Source organism: Equus przewalskii, chromosome 5 (assembly GCF_037783145.1).
Source record: "Equus przewalskii isolate Varuska chromosome 5, EquPr2, whole genome shotgun sequence".
Classification (NCBI taxonomy): Eukaryota; Metazoa; Chordata; class Mammalia; order Perissodactyla; family Equidae; genus Equus; species Equus przewalskii.
Window position 1 is genome coordinate 82,818,064 of NC_091835.1, and position 27,542 is coordinate 82,845,605.

At 40.1% G+C, this 27,542-nt stretch overlaps 1 protein-coding gene across 33 annotated transcripts in view; it reads right to left on the bottom strand.

The window, feature by feature from the left end:
- The window catches only part of GRIP1 (glutamate receptor interacting protein 1), a 598,160-nt gene that overhangs the window by 105,410 nt on the left and 465,208 nt on the right, over positions 1 to 27,542 (bottom strand). For all 33 annotated transcript variants that reach the window (XM_070621989.1, XM_070621980.1, XM_070622003.1 and 30 more), the window contains 5 exons: positions 22,071 to 22,206; positions 19,812 to 19,957; positions 12,612 to 12,695; positions 8,807 to 8,882; positions 6,503 to 6,648 (listed from right to left, as the gene is read on the bottom strand). In XM_070621989.1, coding sequence (XP_070478090.1) covers positions 6,503 to 6,648; positions 8,807 to 8,882; positions 12,612 to 12,695; positions 19,812 to 19,957; positions 22,071 to 22,206 — 588 coding nt within the window. The remainder of the gene's footprint in view (positions 1 to 6,502; positions 6,649 to 8,806; positions 8,883 to 12,611; positions 12,696 to 19,811; positions 19,958 to 22,070; positions 22,207 to 27,542) is intronic.

Consider the following 27,542-nt stretch of genomic DNA (forward strand, 5'->3'; position numbering starts at 1 on the left):
TTTCCTTAAAATTTTAACACAGACTAAATTTAACTTTAGTTAATAAAATCAATAGTTTCAACAGCTTTCCTGGAAAGACTACTGAATTTGCTAAAGTTCATGATCTGAGATTTACTGGAAAATATATTGGATTCCAGGGCTAAGATATCAATAGCTACGGTTGCAGGCATGCACACACACACTTTCTAAGAAATAATCTGTGTACTTTCAATAGTATATAGATAAATAAAACCAACATTTATATCTTTGATTATAGACACACACACACTTCCCAAGACATAATGTGTCATAATCTTAATAGTATTAAATAAATGAAAGTATTAAAAGTAAAATCAATGCAGCATATCTGTCCCACTGACAAATGGAAAGGTGCTCCACTTGGTTATTCATCCAGGAAAGGTACATTAAACGTACAACGGGACGCCATGCCATACCCATCAGTATGGTTAGCATAAAATACCAATACCAAGAGCTGGTAAGGATGTGAAGAAAGGGAAACTCTCATAGACTCTTAGTGGGAACATAGCCTGTAATATTGAACGGTGTCTTCAACTGGGCATCTATCACCTTCCTTTTCAACTCAACGTCATCTGCTTTGGGGAAATGCTATTTCTCTGTCTCCTTCTGTTGGGGCTGTTTAACATTCACTCCTGCCTCCCTGACTGAAGGAGCAGAGAATGCACTAGATCCCTGGACACAGTGACCAGAGCAGAGGTCAGCATTTGTCCCAAGCTAAGTCACTAAGAATCTTTTAGGAGAGATCCAGTCTTGTTTCCTTCTCTGGCATCATGAACTCTCAAGACGATGCAGACTTGTGGCTGCTGGGGCCATCTTGCCATGACACAGGACAGCCTTTCGTAGGCAGGGAACCTTGAGAGACAGCAGGCCTATGACATTGGGGAACTTGTGCCTGAAGCCAGGATGCAGCTTGGACTCCCCACTTTTGCAAGCTAATAAATTCCCTCCGTAAGCTAGTCTAAATTAGCTTTCTGCCATTCGTACCTGATGGCATCCTTCTATACTCCTGAGCTATTGTTACTCATTTTCCCAACTTAAGACCTTTAGTTTTCTATTGCAATTTTTGCATCTATTTAGCTTTATCTAAGAGTGACAGGAAGGTACCTGAATGGAGGCCCATAAACTGAGTTTTGTATATTCTTTCATAAACTCATTTCCTTTCTACTTTTAAATATCTCCTGGTTTCCTTTAAAGATGAAGAGCTTTTTATTTTAAGTGTTTAATTATTGAGGATTTTCATATCCCAATGAGCTAAGTAGGGTAAATATCATTACTCTTATTTTATAGAAGAAAAAAATGATACAAAGAAATGAAATCATTGAGTCTAATATCAAAGGAGGTTGGTAAAAGTTACAAAATAGGAATCCACATAATCTAATGCCTATCTCAACACATTTTCCATCAGGATTCACGAATTTATTATGTATAAAAAGAAGTGATAATCTCTAGACCAGTACTTAACCTAGATTCTTAGGAGACGTAAAACCGATGCTTAACTCTCACTTTCAGCAAATAAATTCTCAGTGTCTTTGGTATCAAATTCTAGTTTACCAAATTTTTCCCATTTAAAAATATCCACTAAAAAAATCCTTTTACTGAATAGTTTCCCATTAAAAAAATCCCATCAAAAGTCAGGTAAAATAAAGAAATTTTGTAAAATTTATTTTTTGGTTATCAAATATTAATTCAACAAATGTTAGAATTTTTTCTCACTTTAGAAAACAAGAACGGTAAGCTTTTTTTTTTAAAGAATTTTAAAGATTTTATTTTTTCCTTTTTCTCCCCAAAGCGCGCCCCCACCCCCCACCCCGGACGGGTACATAGTTGTATATTTTTAGTTGTGGGTCCTTCTAGTTGTGGCATGTGGGATGCTGCCTCAGCATGGCCTGAAGAGCGGTGCCTAGGATGTCTATGCCTAGGATCCGAACTGGCAAAACCCTGGGCCACCCAAGTGGAGGGCATGAACTCAACCACTTGGCCACAGGGCCAGCCCCTGGTAAGCTATTTTTAATGGGAATTTGACTTCCAAAGAGTTTGAAAGAAATGTTAATTGGGCCTCTCAAAGTAACTAGTAGGCTATATTGTATAAAGAGCTCATTTTACTCCTTTTGAGAAAGAAAAATTCCAAGAGTTGAATAAAAGTTTTACAAAAAAAGGAAAATGTGTTTTTTTTTGTTATAAAAGGAAAGATTAGCTAATATTGGACAAACAAAAATTCTAATTGAAAGTGTCCCATGTTCTTATTTTCTAAGGCACCATTTTTACTTCCCTTTCTTCAAATTGTCATTCTGAATTATGACCTTATCTCTAATTAGTCCTATTTTAATCCAAATTAGGAAAACAGCAAGGAAGACAAAACAGAGAAATAAGAGAATGACTACAGGGGGTCCTGGAAACAACTCAAGTGAGGTGATTAGAACGGGAGACGGGTATTAACCAGGAGAAGCCAAGAGCAGAACATTAAGAAAGAACTGGGGCTGGAAGGGGAAGGAGAAAGAAAGGGAGACAGAGAGTGAAGGACACATTGGGAGAGAAAAGGTTGAGAGAAAGAAAGCAAGCAAGTGAGGAACGAAAGGTGAAAAGAAGAAAAGAGAGAAGAAGGAATTAAAAAGAAATCAAAAACCCAAATCAAAGTTTGCTTATACACTATATAAAGTTAACAAGGCTTAGAATAATGACAAATGTAGTATACGGATAAGTAATTTTTCAAAAAATAAATGTGCGTTCTTTCATGGTAATAAGAGCTCTTATGCTAAGACTTCAATTCAAAAGCCCTAGCCCGAATTCTGGTGTGAAGCTAGATACGGAGAGCAGAACAACTAGCCCAGAAGTAGAGTCTGGTACAGTCATCCGTCACTTAATGGGACACATTCTAAGAAACGCATCGTTAGGTGCTTTCGTCATTGTGTGAACATCACAGAGCGCACTTATACAAACCTAGATGGTGTAGCCACTACACACCTAGGCTGTATGGTACTAATCTTAGGGACCACCGTCGTCTATATGGTCCCTCACTGACCAAAACTTCGTATCGCGATGCGTGACTGTACATTTGATAACTTGATGTATGATTTTTAAAATCACAAATCAGTGGACACGTGATAGGTTCTTTATTAAATGATCCAGGAATATTAGCTAACTGTTTATAAAAATTAGTATTTAAATCCTAAGAAAAATAATGGAAGCCAACCCCCCCCCCCCAAAACTTCAATATGTCAAAAAGGGGAAATAAACTACTGAGAAAAGAGATTTTTGCAACAAACTGGTAAGGACTAGTGTCCTTAATATTTAAATAGTTTATACAAACCAATAAAAAAAAAACTAAGAGCACTTCTGATAGAAAATGAATAAAGGACATAGCAGACAATAAAAAATGAAAATGGCCAGTATTCATATGAAAAAATATTCACTTGTGCTAGAAATTTTTCAAAGAAGTAAGTTAAAATATAAATGCAATGTTCATTTAACAAATCAGAATGATTAAACATGATAATGTTCAATGTTGACAAGCTCTAGTGAGATGTTCACTTAAAATGTTGCTGATAGTGATACAAAATAGTATACCCTTTTGGACGACAACGTAGAATGATGTATCAAATAGCTTAAAAAGAAATACACTTTTGACTTAATGAAGTCAGAAATACAGACAAAGATTTGGGTAAAAGGATATTCATTCCAGTTATTTATAATAGTAGTCTATTGGGAAATGGTTACGTAAATACAGAATTTATTTTTGGGTGTGATATGAAGTAGGATTTTAATTGAATTTTTTCCCATGTGGTTAAAAATGACCCAGCATCATTTCCTGACTAGTTCAACCTTTCCCCAGTGACGTAAGACTATACCTCTGTTTCCACATGTGTAGTAGTCTGTTTCTAGGCATTCCATTCTCTTCCACTGGTCTCTTTATTACCCCACGTTGATATTTCATAGACTTAATGGCACAATTTTAGAATGAGTCTTGATATTGGGTAGAACAAGTTTCTCTGCTTTCATATTGTTTCAAAAACATTTTGGCTGTTTCTCCCCTCCCACCTTTCTTACTCCATATACATTTTAGAAACAGCTTATTAAGGTCCTGCCCAAGATCCTTTTGGGATTTTGAATAGAATTGAATTTATAGACGAATTTGAGAGAAATGATATCTTTTAGATTCTAAGACTTTCCATTAAAGAACATGATATAGGTCTTCATTTATTTAAATATTCTTTTATGTATATGCATATATCTCTATCTATATCTGTATCTAACGGGATGATACAACTTTCGTTACATTTATTCCTTATATGAACTTTATTATTTTATTGCTATTATAAATGGAATCTTAAAGATTTAACTTTCTGCTTTTGGCTAGTATAGAGAAATGAAACTGATTTTTGTATACTGATCTTGTATCTAGCAACTTAGAGAAACTTTTAACGTGTTTGCTTCCTGATGGCCCACATCCCCCTGTATAACTCTGGGGTATGAAACCTGTCAGGCATCATTCAGAATATGAGTGTCATCTGGGGAGAAAGCAGACAAGAGGGTCACCCATCCCCTCCCAACTCCAGCAAAAATGAGACATGGAGGAATCTCCTCTGAAGTGGTGCCCATCTAGACGAGGGAGCCCTTGTCTCTCTGAGGTGACTGCACAGGACTTACAGACTTTCCAAGCTTTCAGGTGTTAGCCTACCCGTCACCCTTCACAGACTAACCTTATTGGCACCTGCCAACCCTCATCTGTGCCTGCCCTTATTCCCTATTACAGAATCCCATTCATGCCCTTCTGTAGGTAATGATCACACTTTGTGAGTGTTTGTTTGGCAATATTCCTGTTTACTGCCTGTTCTCTCCATCAATTGTGAGCTTCATAAGGGCAGAGGCCAGGTCTGTGTTCTGCATTCCTGGCATCTGCCACCAAGCTCAATAAATATTTATAGGCTGAGTGCATGAGTTAAATATGTCAAAGATCTGTTTCAATTTTTAATGTTAATAATACTTTATATCATAATTTAAAACATATTTTACTTGTATAATTTTATCTTCATAACTGCCTTTAAAATAGGCATTATTAGTCCCTATTTGACACAGGAGCTAACTAAGGCAGCAGGAAATAAGTAACATGGTCCAAATTAAAAGCTAGAAATCAGTGGAGTTGAAAACAGAACCCAAATCACTTAACTCAAAATCTAATTCAAAAACCATATAAAAAAAGAAAAAGAGAAAGAGATGAGGAAGGGTGGGAGGGAAGCAAGATAAAGGAAGAACAGAGCAAGGAAAGTCCATTCATTCCTGAACTTTCCATGTCAAGGGCATATCGTACTATTTGTCCTGCTAAGGACTCCTTAAATCTTGTACTTCAAGCCTTTTATGAAACCTCATACCTCTCTAAGACATTTCATGGCCAGGAGACAGATTAAGAATACTTCCAAGCAACACTGTTCTACATGAATCACACAGAGTGGAAAATAAAGGAGTTTGCAGGAATAGGATAAGTCTCTTTTTCTCTGCTACATGTCACCAGCATAAAACTTGCTGGTGAAGTCAGGACACATAATCGAGTCTGATAATTGTAAAAAGTACATACAACATGACTTACTTTCAATTTCAAGTTCCAATTCATTCTCTCATAATTTTTCTGCCTTAGTCAACATTACAGAAAACTTTGGCTCTCTCTTAACATTTAAAAGCCAGATGAGAATATCTTCCCAGTTTTACTGTAGTTATGAAGGTGGAAATAGTTACTTTCTAAGGGAATCATTTAAAGAAAGAACACTGGGCACCAGCCCAGTGGCTTAGTGGTTATGTTTGCATGCTCTACTTCAGTGGCCCAGGATTTGGGGGTTTGGATCCCAGGCACAGACCTACACACTGCTCCTCAGGCCATGCTGTGGCGGCCTCCCACATACAAAATAGAGGAAGATTGGCACAGACATTAGCTCAGGGCCAATCTTCCTTACCAAAAAAAAAAAAGAAAGAAAGAATACTGCACTCCACATCTTGTTTTAATCAATGACACTATATGTCCCTCTCCTTTCTTTGTCCTTAAGTCTGATGATAAAACGATCAGTAGTTTCTGTTAATTCTGATTAGGAGACTTCATCTAGTGAAGTTATAAGAAGGAAAGGAATCCCCTACTGTTCCCAGTCTCCATGTAGTAAAAGAATCGGCCCAGCCCCTAAGTTAATAACACTAATTTTGTGATTTGGAGGGAAAAGTACTTTCCTGCCAAATGGTAACCCATATCTAAGAGCTGACTGCTGGTGAAACACTGTAAGAATGAGACCTCACTATGAACCTATCGACACGAGGACTAAATCACTGGGGAGTGTCACTCACCTCTTCCTGAACCCAAACAGACAGCAATGATACAGTTTTGATGACATTCTGTCTGCCACAGCCTCTGACATGATGCTTCATTCTTAATCCAAAGTGGTGGATCAGGGATGGACAGTGGCATGTCCCAGAGCGTAGGGATCACAACCTCAGGACCCCGACATACCCATGACTGAGACATCATATTCTATCAGAAGCGTTGCTTCTTGTCCACACTGTTTAAGAATACTCATGGCTTCGGCATGCGTGGTTCCAAGAAGCCGAATTCCGTCCACACTGAGCAACCTATCGCCAGGTTTGATGGTGCCCTCTCTGAAGGGAGAACAAAGGAACAGTCTTAATTAATTTAGCGTAATGAGGCTTAGCATTAACAGTCAGTTAGCCAAAGTGGTTCTTTCACACACACACACACACACACACACACTCTGCCATCCATCCCATTTGCATTTCCTTTTATGCATCAAGTATGACAGCAAGAGAGTAAAGAGGTAACCAAAACAGACAATTGCTGCTATGAAAATCAGTAATAAAAAATATACACATTGGCAAATAACCAGGTTACCCACAATTAACTTTGGGGTACAAAAGTAATAAAGGTGCATTTTCCCTTTTCTAGGGTTTTGCCTACATGTCTAAAATTGATTTATTAGAGCCCAGAAAATAGCATTTACCTCTGTTCCCAAAGCCAGGTAAGAAGAGAAGCCTGCTGACTCCACTCAATTTATTACCAGTGAGGCCAAGCGGTTTAGGGAGCGCGGGTGAAAATGCCCCTAGTCTGTAAATTTTCCCACTGATTTATAAGGCCATTTGGCAATCATTAAATTGATTCAGTCTCGTGTTCCCTGGAAGAGACAGGAAAGACGACTTTCCCTGCTGTGACCACAGACACTTAGGGTGTTGAGAGAAGATGCCTCAGGACATTACTGACACCACTCAGGTGTGGCCAGGGCAGCTTCCACATTATGACCCTCCTGCCTCATGGGGGTCATGGAAATGAGAAAACCAAACGGGGGGATTACACGTGTAGGATGTGGAGAGAATAAAAATGATCTTAAATATCTTTCACCTAGGTAATTCTGTAAGCAATTTGACTCTAAATTTTTATCTTAAATTCCTAGATTTCCTATCGTCCTACATTCATTTGGTAATATGTCGCTCACAAACTAGTAATCTGCTTCTGACATTTCTGTCCACTCCAACTTTGAGTGTCCATAGGAAATGGAAGATTCCCGTTTAATTCAGGAAGAATGATTGACAAGGGAAGCACAAGAAGGGAAAACGCAAAGTTCCCCTGGAAACCAGGACTTTGTATTGTCGTCTGCAAAGGCAAACATACTTTAGCCCAGGTGAGAAACCAGCGTCTTCCTATTCTCTGACTTTATGTTAAACATCATCTTTTTCAAAAAGTGAGCTCACACATGAGCTTTCAAGGAAAAGAGACCTGAGTCCTATCCTCGTTCTTCCGTGCACTAGCTGGCAAGGCATCTAACCAGCCTGGCCTCAGTTCCGTCACCTGTAGATGTGAATAAAAACACCTCGTTTAGCAGGGGGTGGCGAGGATAAAATAAGATAACGCCTGCCAAGCACTCAGCACGTTTCCCAGCACATGGTAGGTGCTCAACAAATAGTACCTATTATTATTACTATTTCTTTGCTTAAGAAAAGGTTTTAAAAGTTCATCCTGGGCTGAAGCATAGTGTGCAGTCAGGGTAATCTGCATTTTCCTCCCATCCTCCAACCATATCTGAGGGCAGGAGTTGTGGTCCCTACAATTACGAAGTTGACTTTTGCTGTGGGAAATTAATACAAAGGTGAGCAGCTCCTGAGACTTCTAAGTTGGGAGTTTACCTGGGACCCATCCCCCAACGTTTATGATAGGAATGCTGAAGGAGCCACCCTTCAGATACTCAAATGATCAAAGATGAGAAAGCAGACATTGACCATATTCCTTCCCTTTTACTAAAAGTCACTTCCATTCTGACACACATCATCATCAACAACAGGTAAGCATAACAATGATAAGGATGTTGACAATGTAACAATCAGAACACCACTGCCTATCTTTCCAGGTTAGGAGATCAGCAATTGGCCACGATGCCTTTCAAGGGCCTGCCTTCAAAGAGCCATCTGCCCTTTGTTAAGTGCCTCCGGTATGACAGGCCCGTATATCTCCAATCTTTGATAAAAGTGAACAACCCTGAAAGGAAGGTGTTATTATCTACATTTTACAATGGGGAAACTGAGCTCAGAATTGTTGAGTCCCTTGCTGGAGACAAAGGGTGGTGAAAGGTGGAATCCAGTCAGACCGTCTGCTTCCGATTCCGCAGCCAAAACTCTTTCAGTTTTCACATTCTAACATATTTATCGAAAATCTATCTTTTACTATGAAATTTGTAACTCATCAACTTCTGCGCCAAAGTCTCGGCTTTATTTAATCTGTTTGGATGATGACACAGAAAGACGGAGTTACCTGTCCGCAGGCCCTCCCGGACGAACACACGTGATCACAACCGGACGAGATTTATTTCTGTCATCATGCGCTCCCCCTGGCAGAGGAGAGAAACACCGCTTAAACAATTCTTTCATTAAAAAACTCACTTACAAAATTACAGCTGAGAAACTGAGGTACATTTTGTTGATGTGGGGAGGAAAACATGTAAAATTTTCCTTCTGGTATATAATAGCCTTAAAAATCTTATTCATTTCATATAGAATATGTTTTTGAAATCACCATTTAACGAGTGTGACAAGAGCATCCACTAATTACAACTACGAGCCCCGTTAGAAGAGCCGCCAGTTATAAACAAAGTGCAGGTGGGTGTGCTTGGTGCCCATTAACCTGGGCTACAATACAGGTGAGCGAGTCTACAGCCTGACATAAAGGAAGCAGAAAGGTAAAAGAAAAAATCCAAGTATTAAAAAAGAAAGGAAAAAATTCAAGTGACTGAACTGGCCTCCATTAAAATTGGAGTGTTCACCTACAACATGACTGACAAACAATAATGTACAATTGAAATTTCACGAGGTTGTAAACTATCATAATCTCAACAAAAAGTTAAAAAAAAGTTGGGGTGTTCAAAACTTTTGGGCAAATTTGACAGATTGTGTCAAACCAATTGCAATGCTTAGATGGGAATTTTAATTTTGTATAAGGAAAATTTCTCCTCAAGAATTCTTAGAAACATAGAAGCTTTGAGACGAAAGGTAATTTATTATAAATTCTCTTTTCCCAGAGGACCCCTTTGTACTCCCTCTTTAATCTGTGCTCCCTCAGCCTCTACCTGGGATCCACCAGTTGACCTCCTTATGAGACTGAGGCAGGCCACCCCACCTTTGGACACCTAGGTGTGTTGGAAGGTTCTTCCTAACATTCAGCTGATATCTATCTTCCTCCAACCTTCATGCACTGGTCCTTGTTCTATTATCTAGAGCAGTGAAACAAAAATGTAAGTTCTCTTCTACAAGAAAGTTTTTTTAAAGTTGAAAATAGTGATTATACACCTGCTAAGTCTCATCTCCTTAAGGCTGAACACTTCCCGTTTCTCAACTACTCTTCACGGGACCTGATTTCCTCGTACATCACCATCCTGGCTGCCCTCTGGGTGGTCCCTACTTTGCCAGTATCTGATAAATACGAATATTACTATCAAGGATTCTTTCCCTAATGCTTGCCTGGTAGAACAGACTGACATTCCCCTAACTTGGCACAGGGAGAGGGGTCAACTTAAAGAACCCAGCCTAAGAGAAGAAAAGGCGTTCACTGTTCCTGACAAAGGGAAACACTGCCTTTCTGCTCACCTCCATTACAAGCAACTTATTCCATCTGGCTGATGGGTATAAGCTACACTTCAATGTTTTATTCTCTCATTCAGTTGGATGGCTTATTTTAAAATTCCTCCTTACTTAAAATAGGAAAGTCACAACTTTTGCAGAAAAAGTTCTTAATATGAAAATCATGACAATACCTTACAGCACATGCTTACCCATATTTATATAAATACCATTATGTAACTTCTCTTTTGCAAGGTGTTCACAAAAAGATAGCTTTGCTTTCCCCCTTTTACAAAAGGATCGGCAGAAGACAGTAAGAAAATTTCCATAACTTTGGTTTGGAGTTCTAAATTTAAATATATAACAGTGAGCGCATGTTAAGGTGTGAGAGAGAGCTCTACATTTCTTGATATGTGACATTTTATCATTATTTAAAACAATGAGCTTGGTTTATGATTCACTTAGGTTCTAGAAGTTTGAGTTGCAAAGCAAAACAGAGCCCACGCAGAGCCCAGGGGTCTTCTCAATCCTGGCTGCACGTTAGCATGACCCACTTGGGATGCTTTTTAAACAATATCATTGCTAGGACCGCAGTGTAGGCCGAATCTGGATATGGAGCTTTACATGGTAAACAGGTAGACCAACCTACAATTTTAGAGTTGAGAATACCAGATAGAGAAAGTTTCCTTGTCCAAGGTGAAAAGCAACCGAGTGGCAGAGTAGCTTTCCTATTAGCCCAAGCTGTCTTAGCTTGGCAGCAAGGGACTTCACTAAAATTTAACTCTCTGAGATTTAGGCCAGAACACCGTTTTTCATTCTATGGGTGCAAGGTTCTATTGTCTGGAGAGTCAAAGTTTTAGAACCTGTGACATATAAGTGACTACAACATACCAGGTAGTATTCTATGCTCATACTAAGAAACTCTTCCCATGCACGCACACACATACAGATATTTGAAACCCCTGCAACTTGCAGGAAGGACATTTTGTCAACAATAGATCATCAGTTGTCTTGAGGTGGTTGTGGATTTCAACTGCTTCTGTTCTTTCTGGTTCTTGAGTGATAAATCACCGTTGGTTTAGTTCTTTCATTAGCAATTGGATTTGCTATTGATTAACCACACGGCAGCTAGTGAGGCAGATCTGCACCAGCAGGGTTTTTTCACCGCAGCCTTTCGACGATTAGGTTTGTAGGCATGCGATTCAAGCACACCTCTTTTTCAGCTGTACTGCAAAAACAGATTTGTTTATACCACCCTCAGAGCTAAAATTACCTGTACACTGAATTTGCATTACATTTATCTAGTTTTTCGACACAGAAATTTGGGAATGGTTAAGGTAAATGATCTTAGGGTCTGGTGTTCCACCTGAAAATAGGACTTGGTCAGAAAACTGTAAAAACTACTGATCTAAATCACTCAATGAGTTCCTACTTGCCCATTTTCTCTAACACTCACTTGGGCACTTTATCAACTTATGTCTTAAATTCACTGGACTGTAATTCCCTGTAGATCAGGGTCTTGTCTCATGGCTCCATAGCACTTGGCCCTATGCTGCCATGTTGACATGTCCTTAATAAATATTTGATTGATTGATTTGCTAAATGACTGACACAGAATGGAACCTTATGCTTAAAGCTCAGTCATTTAAGACGATTCTATGTAAGTGAACACACCTCTTTCATCCCTTGACGCATGTATATTTATTAAGATGCTTAGTTAATTTTAAATAATGTTTTAATAATTTTGATAGAATTTTGACTTTAGTCAAGTTCAAAATGTAATAGGTGAAAACAAAAAAGTCAAGAAATGTGCAAAAATTCCTGATGCTTATCTAGTTCCCTATTGAACCTCATTGTCATGCTAGGAATTACAAACTGTTAATATATGCGTAGTCTTTCAGAGACAAAATTGCTAATAAGAAAAATAAAATATTAAAAGCCAGAATTACAGCTCAGAATTAATGGTTTTATAAACAAGTTGGAGTCACCTGAAATCTTTACTATTAATGTCGTCCAATGAGATAAGTTGAGCTGATGCACATAGGTACCCAAGAGATGAGATTATCTTCAGTCTATTTTAAGAAAGCTACAATAACAAAATGCATTGCAGGAGAAAACAATTTAAGCAAAGTTGCTTAATCCTAGTGCATTAACCAAATCAAGCCATACTCATCAACATTTTTAACTCAGTGATAGAGAAAAGGGAAGGCAAAAGGTAGGTTGACAAGTGGCAGGTCAGTAGGATGACCGTGAACTGACAAGGTTTACACACAGTGGCTGCTCTGTATTAACAGACTGAAAATAAAGCCAGGTCATTTGGATTCCACCTTGATTCTCACTCCTTGCTTTATTTCCTTAAAGATGAGTGGGTACAAATATTACAAGGTGACTTTAACACTGGAAATACCAATTTTTTGAGGATGACTTTCTAGTTCACTCCCAATATTTCATTGAAAAATTCTCCAAAAATCTCTGATGGTTCATATTTTCTAACCACCACCTACCTCGTATCACAAAGCCAAAAGTATTGCCTTCTTTATGTAATGTGACCTCCACTGTCCGGAATATAACACTCGATCCTTGAACAGCTGAATGCAGGAGAGAGAGGGAAATATGTCTTAAATCATAACAACATTTCTAAGTTCTAAGATCCTTGTTGCAAATAATTCTTGTTTTGAGTAATAAAAAAGTAATAATTTCCTTTCAAAGAAAATGTTAGAAAAAATAATTGAAACAACGTACAAATACTATAAAATGCTCATCTGCATGAGTGACTCCTGGAGGTGCAAGTGGACTCAAAATCATAGGTACTTGTTTCTAGATAGACGGTAATATTCACATTGTTAATTACTCTACATAATAAGAGGGACAATCTTCTTATGATAAATAGAATTGCTTTCCCTTTGGAAAACGCACAAACAATAGGATTTTTATAAAACTTATGAAATAATTAATACTTATTTTTGCAGCTAGCACTGGAAGAAAAAGCATTACTCTCAGATCACCATTAATAGATTAGGCTGATGCAGATAGGTTTTCTGACATAATGCATAGCAATTAAACCAAGACATCAGCAACCCAAACGAAGCTTGGAGGGCAAAAGAAATTCTAAATATGCTCAAAATATTACGACTGACTAATAAAATAAAGGTTTACTTAATTTTATTAATACCCTCGTTCTTAGGTTGTATTTGCTTGCTTATTGCTCTCATTTCACAAAATGAAATTGCATTGCCAAGTTGCAATCTCTATTATATTACACACAGTATGAGGGTATAAGTTGTATAAACGTATAGTCTCTAAAATATTCTGTTAGACTGCTTTCGAGAAACTGGTGAGTAATTCCGGTTGTACAGTATACTATTGCTGAGTTTAAAAAGACACATTTCCACAAATTAATATTTTACCATTATGGATACAAGGACGTTTTTATTTATGGAGACAAAAGTTTGCAAACTGCAGAAGTCGATGGCCTTAGATCCTGTCATGAACTTGTACAATGATATCTAATTATCTGATGCTGGGTTCATTATTTATTTATTTTTTTTGAGGATGATTAGCCCTGAGCTAGCTGCTGCCAATCCTCTTCTTTTTGCTGAGGAAGACTGGCCCTGAGCTAATATCTGTGCCCATCTTCCTCTACTTTATATGTGGGACCCCTACCACAGCATGGCTTGCCAAGCTGTGCCATGTCTGCACCTGGGATCCAAACCAGCGAACCCCACACCGCCAAAGTGGAAAGTGCCCACTTAACTGCTGTGCTACCAGGCCGGCCCCTGGGTTCATTATTAATAACACATTTTTTACATTGTTACTAGATCCTGAAGAGTTTATTACATAAAACTATCAATAAGAAATAGACAGAATTTAAAGGTATCTTTTAAAAGAACATTTCTTGCCATTTGCAGAAATAAGAAGTAATTTTAATTAAGCATTAACTACAATTATTTTTAATTATCAGATATTCCAAATCCTCAAAGGAATGGACATGATTATGAAAAGTACAAAGTTAAATTCGCAGAAGTACACACATCTGGCTGGCACAGAAAGTACAATAAGAACTTGGATCTGTTGGAAAACAACATAAACCAACAGCTGAACAAATGTTTCGGTACACTGCTGATTTAATTAAATGTCATATTCTCGCTATCAGGGGAATTTCAGTTTATTCTAATCAACTAGCAACAGTACATAACAAATAGCGGAAAGTGTTGAGGTACGGTTTTAATTAAATGAAAAAATAACTGAGTTTAAACCAAATGTTTTCTTATTTTCATGACCTGACAAGCCACCTGAACAACTGGTTGAGAACACGATCTTTTTGTTCTCCTGGTGAGGGAGGAAAGGAGAAGATAGGGGGAGAAATAATTAATGAGCATCTACTGTGTGCCAGGAACTGCAAAATGGTTTACAAATATTATTTCATTTAATCATTAAATCAACTTTCAATTATATACGAGCAAATCCTAATTCTGGGCCACCTGTCCTTGTTGGCTGGGTGTCTGTTCTGGGAACGCAAAGCACTATAATTTTAATTTAACGTGAGCTAAATCTTGCTGACCACAAAATCTTACAATCAAATCTAAAGTCAATATACAGACTTTTGGGATTATCTACAGCTGTAGATTACCACGCTATTGCCGTTCATCATTCACAAAGATAAATGTGAATGTTGACTACGTTTTAATATATTTAAAGAAACAGATTTGGTCTTTCTACTTTTTATTTGCACGACTGGCACTTGGTGACTGGGTTTTCATATTTGACACCAGGACATCCTGTATTGCCATGTGAATTTTACTCATTACTTCACAGGTATGTATGTGGAAATAAAGATCCAATTAAGGGACTTGCCCAAAGAACCAAATCTGGTACCTAGAACGGCTAGGTAGAGACCAATTTCACAATGCAAAAATACTCCTTAGTAATTTAGTGCACTGTTGTCCCTTGTTTCCATGTGAATATTCATGTATAGAAGTACATGCATATTCATTATTTTGCTATGGAAGACTAGCTTTTTCTAAATTATATATGACTACTTCTCTGCCTGCCCAGCTCCCACCTCAACAGGAGAAGAGGAGTTGGGTACTTTCCCACCTCTTCATGTTAGGCTTGCCCCCGTGACTTGCTTGGGATGTTAAGAGATGCAAGCAGAGGTTGGAAATGTGCTTCTGTGGTTGGGCGTGTCCTGTTTTCCCTCTGCCATTGCCACAGGAAGAGCTTTCCCTGGGTAGCTGCTGCTCCTTCAGACTGAATCCCAGAATGAACGGCGTGGCTGAGGCCTGAGACTCCTCCCCGCCTCCTCCATCATCATCATCATCATCATCATCATCATCATCATCATCATCATCATCATCATCATCATCATCATCATCATCTATCTCTCTTAGAACTAGAATTGAGAAGGAAGAAGGCTGTCACAGGGACATGTGTTAACATATTTATTTGAACCAAAGAAAGACTCCTTCTGACAGAAAGCTAGTCTGATGTAGTGAGGACTGCCTTTGACAATCAGACTCGGTGGCAGACATTTGCCTTAAAATAAATGAGGTAAATCTGTAGCTCCAAGGTTTGAGTGGAAACAGTATCTAAAGATGGATAAAATAAACAGCACACCAGAAATTACATCCTTTCCAACTATTTAAGCTTATCATGAAGAATTTTAAGCATTAACTAAAAATTAGATGAGGATTACATGATATTCAAAATTCTCTAGGGGTTATATGGCCAAGAAATTGGAAGGCACTGCTCTATACCAACTTTTAATACATAAATACCCAAGATATAGTTTGGTAATACTCTCTCTAAATACAGTCTCAAAACACCAAATAATTTTTAAGTCAAAAAGAACTTAAGAGCTCATGTAGATCGACCATTTCATTTTCATAAAGAAACTAAATCTTAGAAAAGGTGAGTGGCTTGCCAAGGTCAAAGTTCCATTTTTCCTCTATCAGGTCTCTCCCTCTCTCTCTCTCTTTCTCTCTCTCTCCCTTCCTCTCTCTCCCTTCCTCTCTCTCCCTTCCTCTCTCTCTCTTCCTCTCTCTCTCTTACACACACACACACACACGCACACACACACACCCCCTCTCATCCCTCCTCCACTTCTTTCTGGACTCTAGGGTTGGCTGAGCCTCAAGTTGCTGTGATGCCTGAGCGAGGGAGCAGTGTCCGCCTGGGCTCTCCTTCAGCAGCAGTGTCTTCCCAGGCTGGCTGCTGGCGGCTTGCTCCCGCTCTGCCTGTCTGAGCCAAGGGAAGAGCAGGCTTATCAATCCCTTCAACCTCCCTGAACTCAAAGATCTTATTAATTTATCCAAACATAATAGAAAGAGACCTTGATAATCCTTGAAGAATAGACCTCTTCTATCTGATTTCCACCATAAAATTAACATTTTTGTGTTTAAAAATATTTTTCCCTTTTCTCATAAGCTTTATTATGTGAGAAAGGAAAAGGTGGTATAATCACCAAGCCATGACAGGTTTTAACCCCTGAATGTTTCTGATACCCACTCTCTCCTCTAACCTTACTAATGCTATATTTACTCAGGATATCACTTCTCTTTTGGAAAATTATAACAGCCTCAGGCTTATAGCTTCTGATGTGTTCTCCATTTGACTTCTTAAAATGTTAAGTCTGAAAACTCAGATCTGGTGATGCTGTTCCCTGTCTTTAAAAGCCTTAAAGTCTCCTTCTTGCCCCCTTGACGCCATCCAAGCTCTACCGATACGGCTCACGAGGCCCTCCATCGCTTCGTTCCTGTTTACCTCTCTGGCCTCCTCCCTCTCTGATGTTCCCTTTGTGCTCCAGCAACTCCAATCTGTTTGTAGTTTAAGCTGTGCACTGGGTTTTCTTCTTACCTTCTTGCCGTACTCTCTGCCTGAATGCTCCTCTTCCTATTGGAACTGCACGATCTCCTTCGCATCTTTCCAGAAACCCCCCGCTCTGGCTCACCCATCCCTCAGCAAATCACTACTGGCCTTTCCCCTGAAAGCTATACCAGGAGCTCCTCTAGGAAGAGGCCATGTCTTATTGATTTTCACATCCCCAGGGGAATAAAAATGCTTCCTGAAAGAGCGTTAGCTCTGGCTATTTGGCTTCTCTTCACTTCTTGGCCATAAGAGTCATTTCAAACCAAACTGACTCTTTTAAAGGTCAAGAAAACACAGTAGTTTCAGTGTAATAATAATAATACTCATAATAGTGGCTAACACATACCACGGCTGATCGAATCTCAATAATGATCTAAATTCTTTACATGATTATAGCCTCAAATTCTTACAGAAATTGTACACCTATTACAGCCATTTTACAGATGAGAAACCTAAGGCTCCGAGAACTTAAATAACACACCCGAGGTCGCAAAGCTAGAAAGGGGCAAAACTGACATTCAAGCAGTGACACAGTCCAAGCTCTCAACAATCTATTTCACTGCCTACTCTTGCTAAAAATGAAAAACGTTGTAACAAGGTTTTTGAGCACAGACTTTAATTGATTTTGCTATAAAATCACCATCAGATGTTCAGTGTTAGATTTTATGTGAAGAATAAGAACTCACGATTGGTTATGTACACGGAAGCCCTGAGCGCTGTCATCCGGCCCAGAGCTTCAAACACCATCTACATCCTCTCTACTCTTCAATTTACATTTCCAGTCCAGATCGTTCTCCCAAACTCCAAACCGTCTCTCCAGCTCTTGACATTTCCTCTTTGCATGTTAAACAGGCACCTCAACAGCTCCTCAAACGAACTTGTGATCTTCCCCTCACAAACCAGCTCCTACTCACCCCCATTAGTGGAACCCCACCCTTCAGTTGCTCAGGCTCAACACCTGGCATGGTCTTTGACTCTGTTTTTGCACAACTCACATCAAACCCACCAGGAAATCCTATTGGCTCCATCTTCAAAACAGATGGAGAATGTGACTGTGTGTCTCTGTCTCCACCACCGTCTCTCCCCTGGATCACTGCAAGACCCCCCGAGCTTCTCCCAGCTTCTACCTCTGACCCCTGCTGTCTGTTCTCAAAACAGCCTCTAGAGGCAGCCTTTGAAGACACAAATCAGGTCATGTCACTCCTCTGCCCCAACCACACAAGCCTTCCTGTATCATTCGGAGCAAAACCTACGGTCCTTCCAATGGCCTACAAGGACACCCTATCCTGTACATTTCTGACCACCTCTCTACTTCTCTTCCTGCTGACTCTGCTCCAGCCACACTGCTCTTCTGAGTGTTTCTAGAACAACCCCAGATATATTCGTGCCTTTTGATCTTAGCACTGGCTGTTCCATCTTTCTAGAATTCTCTTGCTCCAGAAATCCATATAGCTGACTTCCTCAGCTCCTTCCAGTCATTGACTAATGTCACTTTCCAAATGAAGCTGTTCTTAACCCCCCCATTTAAAATTGCGGTCCCACCCCAATGCCACACTCTCAATCCTTCTCCTTGCTCTACTTCCTTTTTCCCACGGCATTCATACTGTGTAATTGACTGACTTCGTGTGGTTTTATGTTATTACCTGTCTTCCCCTGCTAGAATGTAAATCCACTGACGTACCTGGTGGTGGCTAGAACACAGGAAATGCTCAGTAAGTCATTGCTAAACAAATGCATTATCGACTATGGATAACCAGTCTGAGTTCTCACCAGGACAGAAGAGCCACGAGCTCTCCCAGGGTGGCACCCATGTCAATAGCTCAATAACAGGAGAGGTGGTGGGAGGCCAGCATAGCTTACATGCAGGGCAGCAGTAACACATCGCACGAAGCATCCCTCACAATGAACAAGCGCCCGGACTTTGAGTCAGGAGCCTGGGTTCAGACACTGACTATGCCGTCTACTCATTTGGGAAAGATACTTAACTTAAGCCTCTGTAAAATGAGAATGATAATGATAATTATGCCTCTCTTGTAGTGTTGACTGATATGTGTATTTATTACGTATCAAAAATTTTTATAGTACCAGACACTGTTCTAAGTGCTTTACAAATACTAACTCATTTAATCCTCACAACAGATCCATGAGTAGAAACTAATATTATTCCCATTTTCCAGATGTGGAAACTGAGACACAGAAAGCTTGAGTAACTTTCTCAAAGGCAAGCAGCTCGTAAGAGGTGGAGCTGGGATCTGAACCCGGCTCTCTGACACCGCAGTTCGGCTCTGCTCTGCTGACCCTCCTTATGCTGAGGATTTAAGTGTATCAATGTAAGTCAGGTTCCTTATAACGCCAGACGTTTAGTAAGCTCTCAAAGTGCGTTGGCCGCTCTTTTCATTATTACTTGATAATAACGTATTCTGAATCAATTTTCACGCTTCAGAAATTAATGTAACTATATAAGAATCAATATAAAACACATTAAACGTGCTTTGCCTACACCTAGTCACTAAGTACAGAGCCTGGATGGTGTTTAATGCACAGAACATATAAACATGTTGACTGTTTATTAAAATAGCTTAAGGGCAAATATGATGTTCATAGATCACCCTAATGGAACTTGAGTCCCATATGATTTCATTACTATCTATGTTCTTTTTAATGCTTTCTGGGTAAGTTTCTGTAAGTTTATACATTCAAATAATTTTTAAATACCAAAAAGCTATGCTCTGCTATTCCTGTAATGAGATGATGGCAAAAGAGAAAAAAGTGAGAAGCCAATTGTTTTAGGCAAAAACGTGGCGCAGCTGTCCCGCCCCTGAGTTGGGATGACTTACAGACAGGAGGCAGCTCATACTCGACTTCAAGAACCACTCTTTCTCCAACATTCTTCAGGAGGCTGATGATCTCGTCATGGCGGAATTTGGCCAGATTGATCCCATTCACTGCTTTGATGTAGTCCCCCACATCCAGCTGATCACTTCTGCAAAACAGGGAATGTCGCTTCAGAGGACCATCCTTTCCGCAGGCCAGTCTGACTGTATTTTCCAGTTCCCTGCGTGGGTAAGCTGCAAGCCCAGGAGCCGACAGTAGAGTAGAAGTCCCTGCCTCCCAGGAACGGCTGGCCCCTCGGAGCAGGAGCAGAGCCGAGGGCAGACAAGAGATCAATGGGTCCCTCTTAGTCTTGCTGTTACACTTTTGAAGTATGCGTGGGTCTGCTACTGTCTCTGATTTTTTTTCCTAACCCTTTGCTTCTTTTATTTTTAGAGAGCACCACAGAACAAAACAAAGAGAAAAATCTTTTTAGTTGCTTTGCCCATAAAGAGTTGGTTCTCTGGGGGAATATTAGCCAGATCGCGGACACACCAGAGCTTTTTCTTTCTTCCCATTCCCTCCCCTTTTTGCTGCCTGCCATTTGGACATTTCACAGCTTTCAATACCTTCACTGGGAGTTTGCCTAGGGCCATGGAAAGGGTCAGCTTATTTTGCTATTTATTGCTTACAGCAGGACTGATAAAAAAGAGTACTGGTGAAGAAGAAATTACTGGGTTTCAGTAACATTCTCCTCTCTTTTCAGCACCGTAATAGAATCTTGGCTATTTCTGGGCTTCTACTCAAACTCTAGTTCTAAACTGAGAGCAGACAGCAAGACCAATGATAGGGCTTAAAATTTGTGTCACTGAGAAGGACCTTCAAAAATATTTTCTCCTTAAATAGAAAGATCTAGTTCATTTATGTTATATAAGTCCAGCTCCAGTCATTCCTCTCTGAGGAGCCTTCCTAATCCGCTCCAGGCTGCAGTAGACGCTGTCACTTCCTCAGGTTCACTGACACTCATTGGGCAGCTTAATCGCCTCACGCTTCGTGGCAACTCCTGTGTTGCTGCTCTTTACCAATTCACAAGGCTATTATTGCTCCCAAACTTTTCACGTTTTTATATTTTCCCTCCTCTAATAGACTATAAGCCCCCTCAGGGCAGGGATCATGTCTAACTATTTTGGGTGACTCTCTGTAACACAGCAGTGCCTGAAACAACGACTATTTGGTGATTGATAATCAATACAATCAGCAGAGCACAACTTTAACTACAGCAGGAATACAACTGAAAATGGCATTTCCCCCGTCCACACGTGCCTCAAGGGCTACATGTGGAGAAGCTCAGGAGACATATGAAGCCCACGACTGTGATAAAGTAAAGGAGGCTGCGGGTGTGGAAAGAAGTGTGCCACAAGCCTGAAGAAAGGAGACGAAGGTGCCTGCGTTGACATCAGCCTGTTTTACAAACAATGCTTCGGATCGTGGAGCAACCAGTTGGATTACGTTTATAAATTGTACAAACAGGTAGATCATCAAAAGTCATCACTATTCAGATGACACTATAAGGCAAGAACTCTAAAACTGAATTTGTGATTATGTGGACAAGAATATCGGTGTCCAGGATCTAAGGTGCATTCCGTCACTTTTAACAACAGCTCTTTCTGCAGGAAATTTAGATTCTGCCCAGAAAGCCAGCCCACCCCTGCCCGGCATCCGGGACACAGCGCCTTCGGCAGTAACTAGTGAAGTCTGCAGTTCACTGGAACAAGGACAAAGCGAGACCTCCTCATATCAGCTTTCTGTCTTTTTGGAAACCACATCTTGTCTAGATGAAAAGGAAAATCTCACAAGTAGAAAAGTGGAGAAGATGCGAGACAAGCAAAATCATTACTTAGAAACGTCCAGCTGGGCGTCTGGCCAGCACGTGCCTCTCTGACAGTTCCTCTTACGCTCCTATATGGGCCACCTGCTCCACATTTAGACTCCCTCCCATGCAGTCTGCCTGCTGCACAGAGGCGCATTTGGGGACTAGAGCCATACAGGCGTTTTAAAATGAATATTTTATGAGGGCCTGGCTGCTCCTGAGATGACACGAGATCTCCCTGGGGACTTTGGCACAGGCCAGAAAAGCCTCGCTTCTGAAAGATGCCCCAACGTGCTTCTGCCCAGCAGATGGCAGCTGTCATTTATTCATTAGTGACCTTTTCTGACGGAGCTTTAATATTTGAATTAATTACACTCTGCATGCCTTTTCCCCCTTCTCCCCGAGAGGCAGTTACCTGGCGGCAATTCCTCCTTGCCGCAGATTCGATACTCGAGGCTTGCCATCCTTATCGATTCCGCCCGAGACAGTCAGCCCGAGGGTCGTGCCTTCCTTCTTCATCAGCTCAACCACAGTGGAGCCCTTGAATTCCTCTGCGAAAAGAAAAGCATTGGCCTTATGAAATGAGAGGAGGAGCACAAGTTGGTGTTTTGTGTGTCTGTGAAATGACTCTTCCCCATATACTCTTCCCACTTTTTCTTTTATGAGAAAAGATCTGTGGGCTCTTTTCCATTGCGGTTTGCAGAGGATCTCATAAAGATGTGTGTGTAGATAAAGCAGAGGCAGATATTCCATTATAGATTATTAAAATGGGTACCAGTGGGGTAGTTCACTCCGGCTTCACAATAAATAGTCCGACTCCGTTTCTGCACAAATGATAATATTTGCCCTTTGTTTTCTGCCATTCTCAAGTGACTTTCTCTGGTTTCTCTCCTTGTAACTCCAAAGGGAACAACTGAGAGTTGTAAGATAAGGGGCTAGAACAGAATTTTAAATAATAACACAAATGCACAAAGTGCGGCAGCCGACTCTAAGTTCCTGGCACATTTCAGCTGAGGAAGACAACTGACTCAAGAGAAGAGAGCTTTCCACAGGCTCGAGAAAAATCTTACGGACTCTTTACTGTTTTTTTTTTTTGTCTTTCAGAAAGCAGAGTACAATGGCTGCATGCAAGAACTCACATCATCTTACGGAACGTGTTACAATACGGTAAGGCGGGGCTGGTGCCCGGAATCCCCAGGTAACTGCTGTAAATCCCTCACTCTGGACTTTCAAAACCTGAAAATCTCACAGTTCTTGTGGGGATAATATCTAAACACTAAGAGGGAACCCAAACCTTTTGATTTTAGGCACGATAGAAGGTAAGAAAACTTTAAGAATATCCTGCCTTTCAGAAATACAAATAAGTAGTGTCAACATTTACCTATGTACAGGCTAATTATGACAAATACTTAAAAATTCTCTGTTATGTTATCCCCCCTCAGCATATACACTTTCCGGGTAGGAAAAATGGGGAAACTGGACAGTTTTCCAATTCCTCTTGAATCAGGTTATGAATTTCAAGAGTTATGAATTTATAGGACATCTAAGACCCCCCTATTAAAATGCAAAAAACAGACTTTCTTTTTCAAAATCAAAAAACCAAAAAGATCATTTGTAAATTTCTGCCCTTTCTTTAATCATACAAAACAGAGTTAATTATCATTTCAAAAATCTATATGAATGCTTATCATAAAGGTTTTTCAGTTGTTGCTGCTGGTATACTATCCCACCAGCCAATGAAAAAAATCAAATCATGCAGGGAAGAAAACAATCTCTCCTCCAGTCTGGTAAGGAGAACAGAGTACCCGGGGAAGGAGACAGGAGGTGGGGACAGGCCCCTGATTTCCTCAGTGACCTACAGAATGTCACTCCAGGCCAGGCTTTCACGACTGCCTGGTCCTGGAGCACCCCAGCGGTCCTTCCTCTCATGGCAGTTTCACGACACTGCATACGTGAGTTGTTACCGTCCTTTACGGCAGAAGCCAAAGAAGAGTCTATGAGTGTGGACGACGTCAGCTTCATTGACTACATTTTGTATGAGAGACCAAATAATGGTTGACACGCAAGGATCAAAATTCTTGTCAAGTGTATAAAAGCACAGGGCCTTATATAGCATTTACCAGAAGCTTTTGTAATTGAAGTCCACCACTGTCTGCATTTCACCTGCGCCCCCTTAAAATAGAACAAACAACCTTCTATACATCGTATAAAAATATACATAGGCCCAACTGATATTTGAAGGGATCAACTTAACAAACAACCCCTGTAAATCCTTCTTGGCAGAAGGCTAGGTATAAATTATTAAAAAAATAAGGTTAATAATTAAAGAATGAATATAGCATCATAGATGACCAATCAGATTACAGAGAGGTAACGTTCTCAAGAATTTTCCCCAACAAGGAATTCTGTGCATTTTCTTTAAGTATCTAGATTGATTCTGTATATTTAACCATTTGACTGTAGATCTTTACTTGAAGAGTTGGAAGCATAGTTTTTTAAGGGCCTGTTTTAAAGATTTTATTTTTCCTTTTTCTCCCCAAAACCCCCTAGTGCGTAGTTGTATATTGTAGTTGTGGGTCCTTCTAGTTGTGGCACGTGGGACGCCACCTCAGCATGGCTTGATGAGCGGTGCCATGCCTGCGCCCAGGATCCAAGTTTGCAAAACCCTGGACCGCAGAAGTGGAGCGCAGGAACTTAACCACTCGGCCATGGGGCTGGCCCCAGGGTCTGTTTTAAAGGTCAACCAGAAATGCACAAAGAAGCAACTATGAAATAGTAATACCGGGCAAGTAAGATATAAGTTTCAATTAATGAGAACTTCATTCCTGCTCAGGTTTTCAAGAGCATGCTTCCTGCATAAAACGGGATACCAGTACATAGGCGCAGCCTTATGAGATGTGGGCAATACAATTTTATCCAGAAGGAACCCACACCCTTCCCAGGCTTCTGGATGAATCCTGAAAATCTAGAAAAGCTCAATTCCTTTAGTTTAATTTGATCTCTGTTAAAATATAAATCTATCTGGGCTGCTTTTTAAACAGGTAATAGTCAATTACCCTCTTGCTTAAAAACATTTCAAATCTTTCCCCAAGAGCTAGATTTAATAACATGAAAGAAAGAAAATATTCACGCATCAGCAAATTGAGTAATTTGCACATTCATCTATTCAAGCATTTATTGAGTGCCTACTATGAACAGCCAGACAATGAAAGTCAAAGGTGGAAGAAGTCAGAGATGCTTACAGCCTAGTCACGGAGGCAAATGAATCAAAGACCACCAGCCTCAGTGTGGGCTGTGGGGAAGGTGGCCACAGAGGAGACAGTCTTGGCAACAATGTCAACTGAAGGCTTGCTCTTCTAAATGCAACACTTATTTCACAATTTTGTCTTCTGTCTAATCTATCTGCATTTATTGACCAGGATTAGCTGAGCAGACCAAAGGAGGAATCTAAATTACACAAAACTCAGGAGTAAAGATAGGATATTGTTCCAGAAAATGTGCTGAATCACAAGAATGTTAACCGCCAATATGTATCTTGGGTCCCTGAAGGATGGACTAAATCTTGTACGGGTGTTTTGAAAGGGAGTAGGAGAAAAGAAGCAATCAGGAGAGGAAGGAACATCCTTCTGGAGTTTGCTTTCTGCTAACCTGCGCTCTCCACTAGACTAATCAATCCTTTTATGTCTTTTTTGGTGTTTAATGTCTGCATAATGATCTAATGGCAAAGAGAAATGGAGACAGATGCCTTCATTTGCATGAGTTCATCTATACATCAAAGCTATGGAAGAAAGCTCTGCAGTGAACAGTGGAACTTGGGCAAGTCAATATGCACGGACAATTTCTCTGTGAATTACATTGCAAATAGCCCTCCCCAAATCAAGAGGACTACGAAGAGAAGATTGTCCTCTCTCCAAATTAGCAAGCAACACAGGGAACAGATGATACCCAACCAGCAAGGAACGAGATGGTTCTGGATTTGATGTTTTCCTTAATCATCTGATTTAATTATCTTAGAAAAGAAATTGCAGGATGACATCTGTATCAGTCCCCACTCAACGCAACCAACAAGAATCTCACTGACAGAATGGGATTCAGTTGTTTGCTGTTTTTCTTTGGGTTCGTAATTCAATCCTCTTAATTACTGAACTCCAGAAAGTTTTAAGAAAAGTAACAATGATGCCTGGTGAAAGCAAGAGAATTATGAGAAGTTCTTGCAAACAAATAAGAAAATGCAATAACATAGATGGTTACAAAATTAATACCCAGAAAATCATAGCTTTTATATAAACAACCAGTTAGAAGTTATCATAGAAGAAAAAATACCCATTTATAAAATGGGAGCCCAAAAGTAAAATCCATTACGAAAAATTTAACGAAAAATGTATAAGATCTAAAGGAAAAAAACTTTTAACACACTTGTGAGGGATATGAGATCCGAACAAATGGAAAGGCATCCCACTCATTCATTCAGTAAAAACCATGCACTTGCTATGTGCCAGGGACTATTCTAGGCTTTGAAGATACACAACACACAGAAGATACAGAGAAAATCCGTGCCATCTAGGAACTAATATTCCAGTGGAGAGCATAACCCAACATCAAAAATATGTCATTTATCTCTAAATTAATCCATGAAATTCACAATATCAATAAAAATGCCAAGAGGATTTTTTGGGCACAAGAAATATTTCATATTATTACAAAAATGAAACATGCATCGTTGCAAAGATTCTGTGAAAAAGTGTGCTCCCAAAGTATGCCAGCTTGCTGTTTAATGCGGCTGTGAAAGAATAGAGAGAGCCTGCCGGTGAAGCCTACCTGAACAAAGTCATGGAATTATGACTGGATGTGGCACGACCAACCCTATCTCCTCTGAGGGAGATTATACAAAGAACCAGACACCCCGGAAGCAGGAGCCTGGGGTGGGGAGGCTGGCAAAGCCTCTGTCTCTGCCCCCCAAGCATTGGTCAGAGTCTAGATCTGCTTGGCTATACAAAAAAAAAAAAAAAAAAAAGAGAGAGAGAAAAGAAAAGCATCAGAGGCACAGGGCATTCAGAACCCATATGAGACCATCCTAGTGTTCTCTATACACTATTTTACATAGAAAAACAAGGTACAGCATACTAATTTCATTGTGTTCTGTGAAACTCTTGGTGTCTGGAAATTCCTGCCTCATTGTTTATTTAAAAAGTATAATTAGGCTTAGACCAGAGAAAGGGAGTTAGCTTTTTCCCCAAATTCAGGGGCTAGATGAACAAGGGTTACAAAGTGAACAATTGTAACAACAGTTGCCAAAAGAGGGGAGACAGATAAAAAGTGATGCTGACAGCAAAGAGTGATGAGGGCTATCACCGTGCAGCCTGGAGGATCCCTGTCAGACTGGGCAATTTGTGGTTCCTTGGAGGAGTTATCCCTAAGTCTGAAGACAGCCTGAGCTCAGCAAATGGGGTGGGGAGGATGTTAAAGGCAGAGGACCAAGAAATGGTGGGCGATCACATGGGTTCTGGGGAGAGCGAGTCCATCAGTTCAATCCGCACTTTCTCAATTCTAGCTGCATGTTAGAATCACCCAGGGAGCTCCTAAAACACCCATGCCTGGGCCCACCCTACACCAAACCAATCAGAATACCCACTGATGGATTTTTTTTAAAAAATTAAATGTTTAACTGTGGGATAACTGTAGATTCCCATGCAGGTGTAAGAAATAATAAAGAGATATCCCTTGGACCCTTTGCCTTGTTTCCCCAAGGATAACATCTTGCAAAACCATAATACAATATATCACAGGCTGGATATTTACATTGATGCAGTCAAGATACAGAACATTCCGGCACCACGAGGATCCCTCATATTACCCACTATAGTCACATCCACTTCCCTCCTACCTC